Source organism: Drosophila biarmipes, chromosome 3R, assembly GCF_025231255.1.
Source record: "Drosophila biarmipes strain raj3 chromosome 3R, RU_DBia_V1.1, whole genome shotgun sequence".
NCBI classification, from domain to species: domain Eukaryota; kingdom Metazoa; phylum Arthropoda; class Insecta; order Diptera; family Drosophilidae; genus Drosophila; species Drosophila biarmipes.
Genome location: NC_066616.1, coordinates 4,602,966 through 4,620,888, shown reverse-complemented (window position 1 = coordinate 4,620,888; position 17,923 = coordinate 4,602,966). Strand labels below are relative to the sequence as shown.

The 17,923-nt window shown below is 44.8% G+C and overlaps 3 protein-coding genes across 5 annotated transcripts; 2 read left to right on the top strand and 1 right to left on the bottom strand.

Annotated features, from left to right (window-relative positions):
• Positions 1 to 173: 173 nt before the first annotated feature.
• On the top strand, positions 174 to 2,380 carry LOC108027308 (calcineurin B homologous protein 1). The gene is made up of 2 exons (XM_017098702.3): positions 174 to 374; positions 1,312 to 2,380. Exons 1-2 carry the CDS (start codon positions 308 to 310, stop codon positions 1,812 to 1,814), a joined length of 570 nt encoding a protein of 189 aa, XP_016954191.1. The 5' UTR covers positions 174 to 307; the 3' UTR covers positions 1,815 to 2,380.
• On the bottom strand, positions 2,371 to 6,057 carry LOC108027307 (protein transport protein Sec23A). 2 transcript variants are annotated; one of them, XM_017098700.2, is made up of 7 exons: positions 5,914 to 6,057; positions 5,489 to 5,787; positions 4,182 to 5,431; positions 3,966 to 4,119; positions 3,250 to 3,798; positions 3,051 to 3,071; positions 2,371 to 2,632 (listed from the first exon to the last, which is right to left on the bottom strand). In XM_017098700.2, the coding sequence occupies exons 2-7, from the start codon at positions 5,765 to 5,767 to the stop codon at positions 2,543 to 2,545; spliced, it is 2,343 nt and encodes a 780-aa protein (XP_016954189.1). In that variant the 5' UTR covers positions 5,768 to 5,787; positions 5,914 to 6,057; the 3' UTR covers positions 2,371 to 2,542. The 2 variants fall into 2 exon arrangements, with proteins under 2 accessions (XP_016954189.1, XP_016954190.1); XM_017098701.2 differs by lacking the exons at positions 3,051 to 3,071; positions 5,914 to 6,057 and having other exon boundaries at positions 5,489 to 5,878.
• Positions 6,058 to 6,548: 491 nt separating this feature from the next.
• Positions 6,549 to 17,684, top strand: LOC108027217 (metastasis-associated protein MTA3). 2 transcript variants are annotated; one of them, XM_017098544.3, is made up of 13 exons: positions 6,549 to 6,769; positions 7,921 to 8,082; positions 11,149 to 11,256; positions 11,663 to 11,991; positions 12,146 to 12,466; positions 12,535 to 12,723; positions 13,270 to 13,539; positions 13,603 to 13,853; positions 14,363 to 14,613; positions 14,681 to 15,034; positions 15,274 to 15,401; positions 15,465 to 15,580; positions 16,290 to 17,684. In XM_017098544.3, the coding sequence occupies exons 1-13, from the start codon at positions 6,742 to 6,744 to the stop codon at positions 16,423 to 16,425; spliced, it is 2,643 nt and encodes an 880-aa protein (XP_016954033.1). In that variant the 5' UTR covers positions 6,549 to 6,741; the 3' UTR covers positions 16,426 to 17,684. The 2 variants fall into 2 exon arrangements, with proteins under 2 accessions (XP_016954033.1, XP_016954034.1); XM_017098545.3 differs by lacking the exon at positions 11,149 to 11,256.
• Positions 17,685 to 17,923: the final 239 nt, after the last annotated feature.

The following is a 17,923-nucleotide window of genomic DNA, read 5'->3' as shown; positions in this document are numbered from 1 at the left end:
TCTTTAGCACTTCAGAAAGTGACTAGAATTTGGAAGAGCCTGTTAAAGTAGTGGAGATTTGAAACCAACCAAAGGAGATTTCCGTGACGCTCCGCAATGACTACAAAGGTCCATCTCTAGTGCAACTATCGCCACACTTTTAGTATTTTTCGCAACTCGGTTTCGACATTTTGCCGCTATTCCACCGCTATCAGACTGTACACAAATCGGACTTCTGATCGAAATCGTTCAATGCCATTCAATGCTAGTCAGCGACTGCTGAAAGTTTAAACAAATCGATCGGTTGGCGCACGAACACAACGTCACCATGGGCAATAAGTCGTCGCTATTCCTGCGGAACGAGGAGATCGCGCAGATCCAGGAGGAGACTGGCTGTGAGTACGATATGTTGGATGGGTTAACCTTGAGCGCTGGACACCGCGACACTTAACCCGACGTTCCAAAACAAACGCGCTCTGGGATATAAATAAATGCGCCGCGAGCAAAGCAAATAACAACATCGCACTGGAGTGCTAAGAGCTTTCTGCCCATTGGCTAATGGCACCATGGGTGCGGGTTTCTCAAATGAATCAGATCCCAAAAACACCCAAAACTATACGTGTTCATGGGAACTCCTTTGAAATTATGCAGAGCTGCGTCGGAACGATCCGTGCCCGCCTTATATAAGCTGATGTGCACAGACTTTTTCCAGCAAAAACCAATTTGCATTTCAAGTGCACCTGTCGTTCCCGCGTGACGTCATCGATGTCCACAGAGCCAGAGGCGGGGGCAAAAGTCGGCGCCTATCAACGACACTGGCTGGCAATTATCTAGTGTCCGAGACCGTGTAATTTCAATATTCGGAGAGCGATAAGCCCGCAATTGACATTGCCACCTCAATGGAACTTGTATCCAATGTTCGACTAGCTAGTATCAGCCGAAAGATAAGGAGTTCGCTGTTATCAGCCAGATTTTATAACAACTAATTCGAATGAGCTTGGACTCGTTGGCACACCGTAAATGGGTTTCATTCGACGGTATTTCATGGCAAAAGAAATCTATCTTGGCGTGTTCAGCAGAGGCTGGAAGCAGTTTTGTTTTCTTTAGTAATTTTCTCGTATTTCTTCTTCATTTAGCGCTATTTTTATACCCTATATTTTATTTTTATTTACATATCCCATTTAATGGTCTCTGAATTTTAAAGCGTTTTCACACCTCGGTATAAATTATAACTCTTTTAAAGGGGGCTAATAAAATAAAATAAGTTAAAATAAGTTCTTCTTACAGAATAGAATGTTTGGGTACGAAATAAAAACTTTTTGTTTTTTTCAGTCACTCCCAACCAGATTGAGCGCCTGTACTCGCGCTTCACCTCGTTGGATCGCAACGACTGCGGAACTCTGTCCCGGGAGGATCTGATGCGCATCCCGGAGCTTGCCATCAACCCGCTGTGCGAGCGGATAGTGCACTCCTTCTTTGCCGAGAGCAACGACGATCGGGTGAACTTCCGGCAGTTCATGAACGTGTTGGCCCACTTCCGCCCGTTGAGGGATAACAAGCAGAGCAAGCTGAACAGCCGCGAGGAAAAGCTGAAGTTTGCCTTCAAGATGTACGACCTGGACGACGATGGTGTGATCAGCCGGGACGAGCTGCTGTCTATCCTGCACATGATGGTGGGCGCGAACATCAGCCAGGACCAGCTGGTGAGCATTGCGGAACGGACTATCCTGGAGGCGGATCTGTGCTGCCAGGGCAAGATCTCCTTCGAGGACTTCTGTAAAGCTCTGGACCGCACCGACGTGGACCAGAAGATGTCCATACGGTTTCTCAACTAGGTGGACTTAGGGATCACGAGGAAAGAGCGAGCTTCTTAGTCAGTGTGTACCAAATAGTTTAGGACGGAGTCAGACGAGAGGCATTTCGGTGGGCTACTTAAACCTCTGATGATTTTGAAACATTAATTCAGTTGCTATTAAACCAGTTGTTTCTAAAATGAAAAAAAAATGTCTCAAAGTGCTTTAAGCCATTACAAAAATAATTTAATGTATATTTAAGATGTAAAATGTCATTTATTTTCATTTAAAGAACACAGGTGCTACAAGTGTAGTAAAAAAGATCCAATATCTGAATCAGAGTACGAATCTTGAAATTTGTGATGACGTAATAAATTCCGTACATTTTTTGAGACTTTCTTAAACCACACCATATTTTTGCTTGAAAATCTTCAAAGGTTTCGGGAATGCTCCGGATTAACTTGTATTAGTAGTTGTTATAAAGAACGATACGCTATTTTCTTTTTGTTAATACTTTGTTTTGTCGATAGCAAACTCATTCCGATCAGAGTAAATTCTAATCTTGTGTTTGGCTGCTTTCAAATAAAAACCAAGCGGATTGAACATAATTTGAATAGTTTATTGTGTTTTCAGACGATCAATTGGAATAAGTGTTTGTATATCTTTAATTGCATTGCCTAGGCCAAAAGTTCCTGGAGTGCGAGGAACTCCGCCTTCGCTAACTTCGCCATCCGGGGAAGAATGCGCTTGAATCCAAACCCTGAAGTGGTTTATGTGGTGGTGGACACGGCCAGCTTCTTAAGGTGCTCCATGAACAGCTGCAGCGAGACGTCATCCGTGAGAACTGGAGCACCGCCATCCTGTTGAGATAGTACCCAGAAAATTAGTCAAACGATGGGTGGGGGTGGGAAAGTGGCAAGGGGATGAGGGAAATGAGCACAAAACACCGAGAAAAGTCCAACACCAAAAGCAACTTACAAAAACGGTAAAATATTGAGTTGGAAAATTATAATGCTTAATTATACACGTAATATAGAGAAAGAACAAATTCTATGGACAATTCTGAAGATTTCGTTAGTAGTGGGTCCAACAACTGAAACTGTAAACTACTTTACAAAACTTGAAAAGCACAGCATCATAGGAATTCGATGAGAATTATAGCTTTCTAAGCTGAATAATATAAAATAGTCCAAAGATTTTAGTCAGCCCCACAATTTCTTGTGCAGTAAATCAATCTATTCCAGCTTATGTGTTGAATGTTAAACAAAAGTGTACTACCGTGACTTGACCAATAGGCGCCTGCGCATGACAGAGGAGCGGTTACGGATACGGGTACGGATTACACAATGAAAGAAACAAAACCAACATAAAACGAGATTGAGATATCGATCAGGAGTTAGATTTCGGTGTCGCAAATGAGCGCGCTGCAAAGATCAATCAAATTTGGCCAGCCAATGGCTGTGGCTACGAAACGTACCTGTCCGTAGGCGTACATGTTGTTGTGCGTCTGCGAAGGATTGACCTTGGAGAGCAGGAAGCGGGCCTGGGATCCACCGTGCTCCGTGTCGATGTAGCGGGGCATGGGGAAGCGGGTCTGGAGGATTTCCTGGGCATCGTCTACCGGCGCTTGAAGAAGCTGCTTGAAGTTTTCATACTCAGGCATGTCCTGGTACTTGAGGGCCCGCCACTGGGCGATTGTCTCGCCGTGATAGATCAGGATCTGGAAGAACGTGTCCATCAGCAGGATGCGATCCGCCTGGATCGAAGCCGTGTCGAGGAGGACCGGCTCCGGTGGGCCATTGAACGAGTAGCTGTAGAGGATCGGCTGGATCATGATCAGCGATTGGGTGAGGTCCTCGCGCATCAGCATGTGTCGGTAGAATGTGGTCTCGTCGGGCGAGTTGTTGAAGACCTGCAGGAACTGCGAGCGGCGAAGGTGGTACATGAATTGCGGGAACAGGCTGAAGTTCTGCGACAGCCGGAAGCTGTTGGGGTCGTCCTTCGAGTACTCGCCGAACTTTTGGCACTGCAAATAAGGGACAAGACAATAATTTGATTGAAACTTAATTTAAATAAGCAAACGTGTTATTAGGTATTTTCGAAACCTCGATGTTTTGCGTTTAATATTATGCAGATTCATAAAGTTAAACGCAATTAAAGGTGCTTCTTGAGTTCCAGGCTTTGTGCACTTACCAGGCGAATCAGCTGACGATCGACCCAGCGCAGAATGTCTGGTCCTTCGTCCGTCTCCGCACGGTAGACTACCATCCGGGCCATCAGCACGGCGGCAGCCTCCTGGTCAAAGCCGGCGCTGATGTGGTGTACGTTCGAGGTGGCATCTGCCCAGCTGTAAATTAAGAAGACACATTGAGTTAAATATTCTGCTCTGGGATAACACACCACACTCACTTTCTAGCCAGCGTGGTGACTCGGATTCGCCGCTGGCCACTTGGGTGCTGGTACTGTGTAATGAACTGTATGCAGCCACGGCCGCCCTGCGGAATGGGGGCTGCATGCTGGTTGACTACCTCAAAGAAGTAGGCCACCGTGGAGCTGGGATTCAGCGTGCACAGCTTCCACTGCACCGTATTGCCCATGCCGATCTCCACATCCGACACCGACGGGCTCTTCACATTCAGCGACACACACGAGCCGATCCCACCGGAGATCTTCAGCTCGCGCGAGCACTTCACCTCCAGCGTGGCATTGAAAGCCATCTTCAAATCGTTGCGGCCATCACGTGCGAAAACGCGTTGGAATGTTTGCTTGAAGAGCGATGAGTTGAACGAGTCTCCCATGACCATGTGGCCGCCAGTTGAGTTGCACAGCTGCTTCATTTCCAGCAAGCCGGTTTGATCCAGGGCGCAAGAGTATATGTCGACACTATGCCCATTGGTGGCAGCCCTCAGGGCCAAGGCGTCGTAGTGCTTGATGGCCTTTTTCATGAACCGCACATTGTCCTTGTGGATGTCGTGATGCGAACGGATCGGGTGCTTCAGCTCGTCGTCGACCACCTGGCCGGGGCCCTGGGAGCAAGGACCACCCACGAATGTCATGATGCGACCTCCCGTGTTCGGGTAGGTGCACTCCAACAGACCCACCGCAATCGACAGTGCGGCGCCCGTGGAGCGCAGGTAGCGCTTGCCCTGCGGCACCGGCCATGGGTCGCGCTGCAGCTCACTGAGCAGATCGCCCAGAGCCGCGTCGCACTGGCCGATCGGCTGCAGGAACCGATGAGCGGGCGGCACAGGGGCCGCAGCTCCAGCCGGCTGGCCGGGCAGCTGCTGCTGTTGCTGCGGTCCCGGAGCCGCCCCGCGCCCTATTCCGAGCATGTCCTGGACCTGCTTGGCGGTCAGATCCTTGGTGCCGCGGAACACATAGCTCTTGGAGCAGCCCTCGGCGCCCAGCTCGTGCACCTGTATCATTTTGCCAAAGGTTATCAGACCCACGAGCGCATTGGGCGGTAGCAGACTCAGAGACATTTGCAGTGAGTCCTTCAGGGCGTCCAGCTCCTCCTCATCCATGCAGGTGTCCACCAGGAAAATGAAGACCGGCGGCATGGTCGGCGCCCGGGTGATGGTGTACTCAATGGTACTGAATCCTGGAATCAACTCCGCCGGCTGGTGCTGCTCGGATATGGCCGCATATTGAGGGGGAAACTGCAAAACACGGTGTTATACATTGCAACGTAGAGTCTAAAGCTCAACATTACTCACCGGGTTGCGCTGGAAGCAGAAGTTGCACACCCACAACTTGGCCCGGTAGTCAACCTGGCACAGGGGGTTTAGGATGGCCCTGCAGTTGCTCCTGGTGCAGAGGACCGGCTCGTATTGGATGGGCGGTAGGTCGGGGCGCTCCTTCAGCGGTTGGTAAAGACAGGCAAGGGGCACGACCAGCCGACTGGCTTCGATGCGACTCGAGGGCCACACATTCCACGTCAGACGCACCCCGTCGCGGTCCTCGTTCTGCTGGATGAACTCCTCGTAGGTGGTCATCGCCGCAACACTTAAATATACTATTTAAAAGGAGATAAACCAATGTTAGTCCTCTGCCAATTGGAAAAATCGGTCGACCTGGCCACGTCACGGATTTGACAGCTAGTCGTGACACCTTTCGTGCTGGCGACGGACAAGATACTCACGCGAAAATAAATAAATTCGCGAAAAAAGTGCTCTAGCTTAACGAAAAGGCACACTTCTTAACAATTTATATAAACGTACAAAGTTGTGGAAACGGAGACCGAAGTGTTAAAAAAGTTTTAAGTGCAAACGTAGCAGGTCAGGGAAGGTAGTTTTTAAGCGATACTATCGCAACACCCGCGTGAATTTCTTATTTAAAAATATAATTACAAGGTTCAAAGCAAAGGAAATATCATACAAAATAATGCATTAAACGGAGTGATGCATTAGTTATATCGGATTTTATTTAAATCTTTTTAATAAAATATTGGAGTTCTTATGTCGGCATGTAGTACATATCGTGAATTTCGTTAAGCTTATCTGTTTTTAATTTTTGTTCTCTTTGAATCGCTAAGTATTACCTTATATTTATATGTTAATATGGTGATAATAACTTATAAAAACTACCATCATAATAGCCCAAACAGTTACACTTAGAATTATGTCTTTGAGATAGCTTTATGAAACCCAAAATATAATTGAATTTAATTGTATTTAAATTAAAAAACTTTTCCCGATATATCGATAGACCAACTATCGTGCGGCCGAATGCATCCCTGGTGCAGCTGTTTACTCGGCGCTGTGTGTGTGTGCGTGTATTTTTTAGAGTTGAGTTGTTTCTAAGATGGCGACGAAAAAAACGCGTCTTCTTATGTGAAAAATGCAATCATAACAACTCGAGTTTTCAGATAATAAATGTGCGCTAGTTTGAGACAGGACCATTGAAAACAGTGCTAAGCGTGTGCCGAGTGTTTTACATGTGAAAGTTTTGGTGCGGAAGCGTAGTGAAAATGGCCACAAATATGTATCGAGTCGGAGGTGAGAAAAATTTTCCCGTACTCGCTTTTCTGTCATCTTCGTTATCGGCGCCGCCGTCTCGCAGTGTGCGTGTGTGTGAGTCCTGCGTGTGCGTATGCGTGTGTGTTGTGTCTGAGGAGGCTCTCCGACAATAATGAAAGTGCATTTTAATTGCCGAAAACCCTTGAGTGGGAGTCCCTTACGCACGTGTGTGTGTGTGTGTGTGTTATCAATCTCCCGAGAGCTGCCGGAAGGGAGAGACATTTTCTTTTTTTTAACATCCGAGGGGAGGGGGCACTACTTTTGTGTCGCAGCTGCAGCAAGTGTTTTCGACGTGTTCCAACCGATAAGCATTAGCTTTTGCCTTGCCTGCATGTGTGTGTGCGTGTGTTCTAGGGCTGAGAGTCGGGACTGCATTTGCATTGCCGAATTGTGTGATCTCCAGAGCGGTTTGTTTGTGTGCCATGGTGTGCCTCTTCTTTGGCTGGCCCACCCGCTTTGTTGTGTTTTCTTATGCTAATGAGCTTTTGGGCATTTTTTCCCCGCCCTGCACCCCTCGCCCTCCGTCAACATTTCTTACTTACTTTTGGTCAGCCCTCTTGCTCGCACTCAGGCGATGACGTTACTGTGTTGTCCTCACCTGCTGTTCATGTGTGCGAAGTGTGAGTGTGTGTGCGAGTGGTCTTTCGAAATGCAAATGAACTCGGATACGCCAGCGTTCAATTCACAGAATCAAAATAAATAATAACGGCATATTCCTGGCGAATTATCTGCTTTATGGCCGAGAACTTTTCGTGCCCGTCAGCGCTTTTGTTTGCCGTTTTTACGGCCACGCACACAGACACACACCTTTGGCAATGCTTTCTCGCTGCCTCCACACTTTCTTTTTCATCTCCCTCTATCTACCTATCTATGTATCTTTCTGAATCCCAAAATGTAACAGAGGTGCACACGGTACGTACGTACGTTTTTTATGTTTTTGTAATGGTCAACGACAGGTTCCGCTGCAGTTGTAGTTATATGGATAGATAGCCCCATTTGTATTTAATTGAGCTTCTGCTGGTGTTGGTGGCCGCAATTAAGCGGACCGCGTGTGTGTGTGTGCGTTTACCTGTGACGTATGAATGGAGTTCCCCTCCCGCAGCAGCCACCTTAAATTCTAAATTTTTCAGACTATGTTTACGTTGAGACAACGCCGAACAGTCCCTACTTGATACGACGCATCGAGGAGCTGAACAAGAACCAAACCGGCAATGTGGAGGCGAAGGTCATGTGCTTCTACCGCCGCCGGGATCTGCCGAATCCGCTCGTGCAACTGGCCGACAAACACCAACGTGAGTACAGCCCAAGCCCCTCCGAATCCGCCTTAATATCTTGCCCTAGCTCTAAGTATGTATATTTATTTTGTCAACTAAGTGAGGTTATGTTGCCAAGAGTCGTTGTCGTTGTCGTGGCCTTCAAACAAGTTAAAAGTTAAAACCTGACGAGCAGATCTGCTAAGCACATTGCCACCGCAAAACACCGAAAAACCCAGAAGGGCGCTCTGGGTGCAATGTGTCAGGCATGTGAAAACCCAAGCCACCCACCGAAACAACCCACCGCATCACCCAACCACCCCACATCCCTAGTCGAACATCCAGAGCAACAAGAACCGCAACGACAACAACTGTAAAGGCGGAGCGAAAACGGATTTCGTCCAGCATCCGTCGCATCCACATAAACAGGCAGTGGAGCCTGCCCAACTCAGCCCACACACAGTGGCAGTGGAGCCTCCGCAACTCGAACCACACTGATAAGCTAGTGGTTTCTCACGGTTGTGCTGGGTCTTTTAGAATATTTTCTTTTAGAATAGTTAGCCATGCATTTATTAAATAGGTAAATTATAGGTAATACTGTTAAATATATATTTTTTAAAAAGCAAAGAAAAGGTTTCGAATTTAGACAGTTCGCAAAAATAAATTATGTATATATACTATTATTCATAATGAGAACTCTTTTCATGTTAATGATAATAGAATATAATGTTAAGTTAACTATATTAATTGACGACAAAGTATTTTTTAAAGTGTTCAGACCTTAAAGTCATTTTTTGGCATTGATAGGCATCGATCCATTGCGTTGTGCCTAAAAAATACTGTCCACCCTACCACTATATCACGGCGTGCCCCACAATAGTTTAACCCGCCAAGTTTGCGCTCATGATGTTCGCCTGTAATGAGCTGGGCTGCACTGTACCCGTGATGTGGTTGTTGCTGTTTTCGGTTGCTGCTAGGCGGCGCCGGCGTCAATGTGAATGTGATACTCTCGGTTCGGCTGTGGGTAGACTTGCTGTCTACCTCTGAAAAGCTGCCACACACACCCAAGCCCACTGACACTGTACTGCTCGGTGTGCACGAAAATATTCAAGTCAGAAGTTGGGATCTGGAGGGGATTGGAGTGGAGTGGAGTGTGGAGCTATGGCAATGTGGCACACGCAGAGAGGCGCGCTTTGCATTCGTGTATACATACCCACAGCTCCTTCGTCCACTCCCACTTTGCTGCCCAAAAAAAAAACGAAAAGCATGCCCAATTGGGTGAATTTTTGGCTTTGGCCACCCACTCGAATTCGATACGTGACCCCGGCGAAATGCGTTTTCCGTGGTGCTGACCTCCCACTCCCACCTATCGCCCAACCCCTGCCCCCCCACGACCCCCGACATGCGCCAACAATGCCCATTAACGCAACCCCTTTCAGCCTTAACATCGTCGGACCGCTGTCATCTTGTTTTATTTATTTTATTTTATTTTTTCGCTCCACGAGCCAGTTTTTATATGTCGCCTTTTGGCCACTTGCTAATCAGGCATTACAAATTAGCGCAAAAAGTCTAAATTTGAAGAGCAAGTGTGCCGCAATTTCAACCCCGAAGTTCGGCCTACAGTGCAACTGTCGCTGGAAAGTAACGCATGCCAAACCGCAGATACTCTTCAGAAACTGAGGTGAAATTATATTCTTAATACACATTACATGAAATAAAAATTTGTTATTGAACGTAAAAAGCATACTGGAACTTTCCAACTTTTGAAACTTGCAATAAAGTTAAAAATGTAAATTACTTTCATCCACTAAATTTAAAAATGTTATAAACTTTGCAACCAAAAAACGCAGATATGTTTGTCAAAAACTCTGCGCTTTCAATAACAGTTTTAGGTGCTAATCACAGTGTCAATAGCGGGCCTTGATCTTTTCTGGGGAGCGCGCAGGGTGTACAAAAACAGAAGAGCCCGAAAGGCAAACAAATCCCACGGCGGCCCACCCACTCACTTGTGTGTCCTATCTCTGGCCACCAAATACCACCCCACGCCCAAGCCCAACCCCCATAGCCATCGTCCCCCTTAGGGTGGTCTCACTTCGTCTTCCGAGCAAACACAAAATACAAATACACAAAAACACCTACGCTGCCTCGGCACTTTTCTGCGACTCCTGCGATGCACCCTCACCCCTTGGTCCTCGGGGAGGTGGGTTGTCCTGCCCAGCCCCTTATCTTCCGTCCCCTTGCGAAATGCCAGGCTTACATTTTTTAATCAGCCCCAGCGAACTTCCAGGAAATACGTGGGGCGGCAGTAGGATTTCGCAACCCACAAATTCCAGGAAAGCGTTAATAATATGTATAGATAACGGCCATTTCAAGGAGAGTCGCTATGCAAACTAATATGTAATTCAAAGGTTAACGAATAGAAAATATTAAACCACAGATATGGAAAAAAAAAAATGGTAAATAATAATTGCATACTGACTACCATGCTCTAAAAGTCTGCAAGCATTTGCGTGTGCATACTTCTGATTTGTTTAATGCACTGATAAGCTTCTGCGCACTTGTAAAAGAATTCTCTGAAGACTTTTAACCGAATGAATCATTTGCCATTCCACAAACCCGAATTCGACTGAATATAAGTCAAAGTATAACTTATATTTTTCAATATCCATCTAACTGCCGCGGATCGTTTTAGTCTCACTAATAAATGTAACTAAGTCGAGGCACTAGTCGAGGTTCGTTCTTTCTTGTGCAAGGCATACAATTCTAAAGTTATTACATTTTTTCGAGAAATAGCCCCTGTTGCTTGTATTGTTGGGCAAACTATAATCGACAAAGACCATACAGCTTCTTCACTCTGGTTTGTCCACTCCCCTTAAACAGCGGTGTTACTCTGCAGCTTCTGTGTTTTCATATCTTTAAGTACTTTGTTGCCGACGATAACGACGCTCAGCAAATTGCTTTTCGCACCTGACCTCTCTTTCAGCTGCCATTACCCAAAATTATTATTTAAAATGACCTACTTTGCTTGTAACCATGAACATTGTAAATAAACGTATTTCCCCAAACGCACCTAATCATTACACCAACCATATTGCATCGCATCAGTGGCCACCGCCGAGGACTCACCGTTGGCGACCAAGCTGAAGAAGACCTGGCTCCGCACACCCGTTGGCGAGGAGCAGGCGGCGCAGGCTGTGCTCGATCCCTCAATAGGTACCACCTCCAGATGATTTTCAAATACTATATGCCACTCCCGTAGCCCTGTAGCCCAAGATCCATTGGAGATGAGAATCCCTTTACCCATATCCCCCACCCGAACTCCCTTAAATCCGCATCTTTCGGTTTTATGATTTGAGTAGAACGCTCGCCTCGTAACCTTAGTAGTGTAGATAAACTTTTTTAGCTGGTAATTATTATCTTAAGCGCTTTTCTGGTTTTTGGTAACTGATTTAAAAATACTTGAAATCATATTTTTTAGATAACATGATTTACATGTTAAACATGAATTTAAAAATTATTTGAGGTTAAATAAATCAATAAAAACCAGTCCAGATTGGCCTTTAAAAAAAAAATAAACCATATCCACATTTTTAATGTTTGTCTGGACTTTTTTTTTTAGCTGCCCTGGATGAGGAGCGAACCAGTCCGACGCAAGCGTCCGGCGGAGCAGGCTCAGCGACCGGCAATGCCGGCAGCAACAGCAGCGGCAGCAGCAACAACAACAGCGGCAGCGCGGCCAGTGGAGGAGGAGCAGGTGGCGCCGGAGGAGCAGGAGGCGATGCGGAGAAGGGCGAGGCGTTGACCAGCAAGCAGCGCTACCAGATCAAGCATCGCGAGCTGTTTCTGTCACGCCAAGTCGAGTCGATACCCGCCACACAGATCCGAGGCAAGTGCTCTGTGACGCTGCTCAACGAGACGGAGTCCCTGCAGAGCTATCTCAATAAAGACGTGAGTTGGTTATAGCCTTATACAGGCGATTATTGGTCACTTGGAGAGGTGTGCGGATTGGTTTCTGCCAATACTAGTGGTATTCCTATCCATTTTGCACCCCTGGTTCTTAACAAACGTATAATAAATTTGTATTCGGGCTTTCCGCCCTCAGGACACATTCTTCTACTGTCTGGTGTTCGATCCGAATCAGAAGACGCTGCTCGCCGACAAGGGCGAGATCCGCGTCGGCAGTCGCTACCAGTGTGATATACCCGCCAAGCTCAAGGACACAGCCACCGATGAGCGAAAGCTGGAGGAGCTGGAGTCGCTGGTATGGACCCCGGAGCACAGCCTGACCGACCGCAAGATCGACCAGTTCCTCGTCGTCTCGCGCTCCATCGGCACTTTCGCCCGCGCCCTTGATTGCAGCAGCTCGGTGAAGCAGCCCTCCCTACACATGTCCGCCGCTGCAGCCAGCAGAGATATCACCCTGGTGAGTGGCCATCCATCATACGCGGTGGAGACGGATCCTAATGTGGGCTACCTTTCGCTACCTTTAAGTTTCACGCAATGAACATTCTGCACAAGCACGAGTACTCGATCGAGGAGTCCATGTCATCGCTAGTTCCCTCCACTGGGCCGGTGCTCTGTCGCGATGAAATCGAGGACTGGAGCGCATCGGAGGCAAATCTCTTTGAAGAGGCGCTGGAGAAATATGGCAAAGACTTTAATGACATTCGACAAGACTTCGTAAGTGGTTATACTCAGTTAATTTTTATTTTTGTAATTTTACTACTTTAGTTAAACGAAATTTAAAATTTGGTGCTTAAGTATCTAAGCATATTTCATTACTCACTTGCTTGAACTTGCTTAATAAAATAATGAAAAAGTAAGACAAATATAACGATTTTTTTTGTCTGTGAAAGCTGCTTTATATATAGTCCTATTTTTAGTACATTTAATTCAGAATACCCGTTACTCGTAGAGTAAAAGGGTATACTAGATTCGTTGGAAGGTATTGATTATTATATTATAATATAATATAACAATATATTATAATATAATATAATAATATATTATAACATAATATAATAATATATTATAATATAATATAATAATATATTATAATATAATATAATAATATATTATAATATAATAAAATAATATATTATAATATAATATAATAATAATTATTTTCCTGTTATTTACTCTCTGCAAGGCTATACACAGAATTACAATGATAGAACACATCATTGACTTATAACCCTGTACTGAATTTACTAAATGTCTTCACAGCTGCCTTGGAAAACGCTTAAACAAATCATCGAGTACTACTACATGTGGAAGACCACCGATCGCTACGTGCAGCAGAAGCGCGTGAAGGCTGTTGAGGCGGAGCTGAAGCTCAAGCAGGTTTACATACCGCAATACAACAACAATGGAAAGGGCAACGGAGCAGCCGTAAAGGCGAGCGGAGGAATCTATAATGGAACCACAAACGGGAGCACCGATCTCTCCAACAATGGCAAACCCTGCGAGTCCTGCGGAACAACAAAATCATCACAGGTACTAAAGCGGGATCAAATGCCATGTTTGGTGTTCTTACTCTAATTTCCTATCCGTCCACAGTGGAACTCGGTCAACAGTGGGCACAGTACGTGTCGTCTGTGTCAGAGCTGCTGGGAGTACTGGCGTAGGTACGGCAGTATGAAGTCGGCGACCAAGGGAGACGGCGGCGACAGCGAAGCCAAAAAGAAGGCATCAGCAGCAACGACGCCGACCTCCACGGCGGGAGCAGGATCTGCCACAACGCCCACGGCTGTGGTCGACCTCAATGACGACGACAAAATCAGTGATCTAACCAATCGTCAGTTGCACAGGTAGGTGCATTCTGAAAGAAAATAGATCTAAAGTTAAGAAAGTCAATACGAATCTTTGCTGAATTTGTTAATTACCCTCATATAAGTTTCTATTGTAGAGCTCTTAGTACACATTTTATAAACTATTTCAAATTTTTTATTTTCTTTTAAAAAAATTATTTAGGGTGGATTTCTTATTAAAAAAAGTTTTAGACGACACAATTATTTTTGTCAGGCTAAACGTTATGATTTAATATACAGTTCAGCGCTTAAAGAATAAATATTTGCATCAATTTTAAAAGGCATAGGTTTTATTTTTAATGATCTGCAATTATATACCTGTTTTATAAATCATATGCTTACGACAATGTAACATTCCTTATTATGAATAATTTTATCATTAAATAGAAGAAATTGTCTGGTTTCAGTACAATTTCGGTTTCAAACAAGCTAAATCTGCACTTTTTAATTACTCTTGCATGGCTTTTGATTGTTTACCAAGTTCTTACGATTTTTCTCCCCTTCTGCAGATGTTCTATTGTCAATTGCGGCAAGGAGTTCAAGCTCAAGACCCACCTGGCCCGCCACTATGCGCAAGCGCACGGCATCGCCATCAGTTCCGGTTCGCCGCGACCCATTATGAAGACGCGTACTGCCTTCTACTTGCACACCAATCCCATGACCCGGGTGGCGCGTGCCATTTGTCGCAGCATCGTCAAGCCGAAAAAGGCAGCGCGACAGAGCGCGTATGCCATCAACGCCCTCCTGGTGAAACAAGAATGTAAGTCCGATGAGGTCCAGCACTTAAACTAAACTAGATCTAACCGATATTGGCTTTCTTCCCATAGTTACAAACCGTATTAGTGGAAAGTCGCAGGCGGAAATCAAGAAGTTGCTTCTGTTGAAGCCCAAGGACCGGGGAAGTGTCACCAAGATTGCCAACCGACTAGGCGCGCCGGGCAGCGGACCACATGAGTGGCTCATACTAACGCCTAAGGACAAGATGCCGCTGCCGTCGGTCGTCTCTTTCCCCAAGCCCCCAAAGGCAGCCGACGGCAGCTTGGTCTACGACCGAGTGCCGAATAAGTCCCCCGACGTTGTGGCCGTGCCGGCAGAAAAGGAGCTCACAATAATTCCAACGCAAGCAACGTCGACGATACGAAAGCGAGCACACGAGGAGCAACAGCTAAATGGCACTGAAGGTGGGTTTAAATCATCATCGCATCATTTTGACATGCTTAACATTAAAGCTAAATTTATTGGTTCATCACACTTTATCAATTTTTAATAAATTTTAATTGTATTTAAATTACATCTGCAAAGGGTATTAAAGTTAAAAATTGTTCGTAATTAACGCTTTTCAAATATTGTGCAAAGGTCCTAATTTTAAACTAAGTCTTTCGAACAAATGCAACGAAATGAATGAAATGTCTACTTACAGTTACTATAGTTCCCAGCGGACCTCCTGCCAAGCGGCCGAATAAGGATCCCATGCCCTCGCATTGTCCCAGTCCCGAACAGTTTGCGGCTATGATGGCGGCATCTGGACAACCTCTCTCCAGACATCATGTAAGTACCGCCCTAAATTTTTTCGAATTATTTTGTACTGATTTTTACTTATTCTCCGTTTAGCTCAATGGCAAACAGAAGATTGCGCAGATGGCCCGTGGTGGCAACGGACGCAAGCAGGTCATCAGTTGGATGGATGCACCGGACGATGTTTACTTTAGGGCTAACGATACACACAAGTGAGTAATAAGAAGGTGTCAAACAAGAATTTTTCAGATCAGATTAGGTATCAGATAGGGAAAGTTTCCAACCCTTCAAGGTACATATTCTTGATCAGGAGCCGAGTCTAGAGTTCTAGACATTGGTCTGTCTGTCCGTGTTCGTATGAACACTGAAATCTCTGAAAATATAAAACCTAGAAATTTGAATTTAAGCCTACAGATATTAACCCTCACCGTACTTAAAGTACACTAAAGTAACAACGCTCCGAACGCTAAATGCGCTAGCGTACGCATTTGAAAAAATTTTGTTCGGCTTAACCTGTAATTCATAATATTGATACCATACCAATCACAATATTATTTCTAACTTAATAGGTAACGAGACTTACATGATCAGTACCGCTACCATCCGCTAGGCGGCGCCATGTCTAGGTGATGCGCCAAAAGACATGCTCTGGAATTTTATTTTATTATTGGTGAACAGGCAAAATTGATTCTTCTTTCTTTGAAAATTACGTATATACCTGAGTAACTGGTATCTGATAGTCGAGACACAGGAATTTAGCATTGTCTCAAGGTCTGATTAAATTTTAATAGACGTATTCATTTAAAATCTTTTTAATAAGTTTTAAAACAAACTAACTAACCATATTTTTTGTTATTTGGTCTATACCCCTCCATTCCAAGTAACTTAAATTCAACTTATAAACTTGTATTTATTTTGTAGAAAAACGCGAAAAATACTCTCCGCCGTAGACCTGCGTCGAGCCGCGCGCAAACCATGGCGCACACTGCCCATCAAGCCTGCAGCGCCCGAGCCGAGTAGCAGGCCCATTGAATCACAAATCGTCATACTGGACTGACCGTCGCCGGCAAACACATTAGCAGCATCAGCATCAGCACCATCTGCAGCCGTAGCAGCATCGGCCACCAAGTTGTTATCGTCTTCAGCAAACATATTCGAGCAGCACCATCCTCCATTTCCATACACCATGGATGCACTGCTCAACTAGTGAGCGTTCTCTGGTTTGACGGGCTTGCCATGTACATACCCCCGCAGCGTAAAGCACACAGACACACAGTGCGGATAGGCATTCGACTTAGGATCAGTGTAGTTACAGCATCACTGTATGACAGCAGCAACCGACAGTAACCACAAACCACTTTATTAGCGCTTAAATAGATGTCTTTTTAAAAACAAATAGTAAGATAGTAAGTGTTAAGGTCTGTAGCCACAGTAACGGAACGCGAAACAACAAAATATTTATAAATATTTTATATATTTTTTTAAATTTAAAATCTCAACACACCGAACGCTAACACACATACTGACTGCCCTATCGCCAAGGAAGTGTGGGCTGCAATGCATGAAACTCAAAAGTTCGTTAATTCGTTTAGTACACAACGCATTTGCAATGATTTTTTAATATATGTGCATGTGAGTTCTTGAGATGTTCTGTCGTACTTTCAAACCGCGCTTCAGAGTTCCACGGTTAATTTCCTAAGCCTAAACCTAGCTAAGAACCAGATACGTAATTATGAAATTAAAGAGCCTCCAAAAGTTTTAAATAGTTTTCTGTCCAGACTTGAATTGTGTATGCATATTAAAACCGAGAGATATATTTGAAATTGTTTGAATGCTTTAAATTGATGAGTGAAAAATTTAATATTGTTAATGTGACGTGCAAAATGAAGTAATTTATGCTGTATCTTATAACGGAAAACTTGAAAACAATATGTACAGTAAAAACAAAAACGTTAAAAATCGAATAAAATGTATTTTCATAATTTTCATAAAACCAAGCAGAGAGAAAGTTCGGTCATTGAAAGAGCTACCACACACGCCCACACCCACATATAGCATATTATTTACATATATAACTTAGTGCGAATCTAAGCCGCAGATACATTTAAAAATGTACGAATACAAGATGTCAGCGTCGCAGATAGCAAAGAATGTCTAGACCCTAGAGGTAGAGCAGCAGGGCAAGCTGAAACCAGCAGAGCATAAACAGAAAACCAATAAAATTAAATGATTATGAAGAAGTTTCGATTGTAAGCCAACATACTTTTAACTTTACGACCTAAGCAATTTTGTAAAATAAAAACACTTCAAATTAAACGGTTAGTTAAGTCGAAATAAGAGAACGGATCGAAAGCTGCAACTATTGTCAAATTCAGGCCCATGACCACAACGAGCCGCGCGAGTGTTGAACCAGCCATCTACTATTGATTTTGTCTTACTTTCCACAACCAACGTAACTTTGAACTCTAAAGTCCAAACCCAAGTCGACGACTTCTAGCAGCGAATCCAGCAATAACAAACAGAGAGACAAGCAACAGAAGCAAATCAAACAGAGC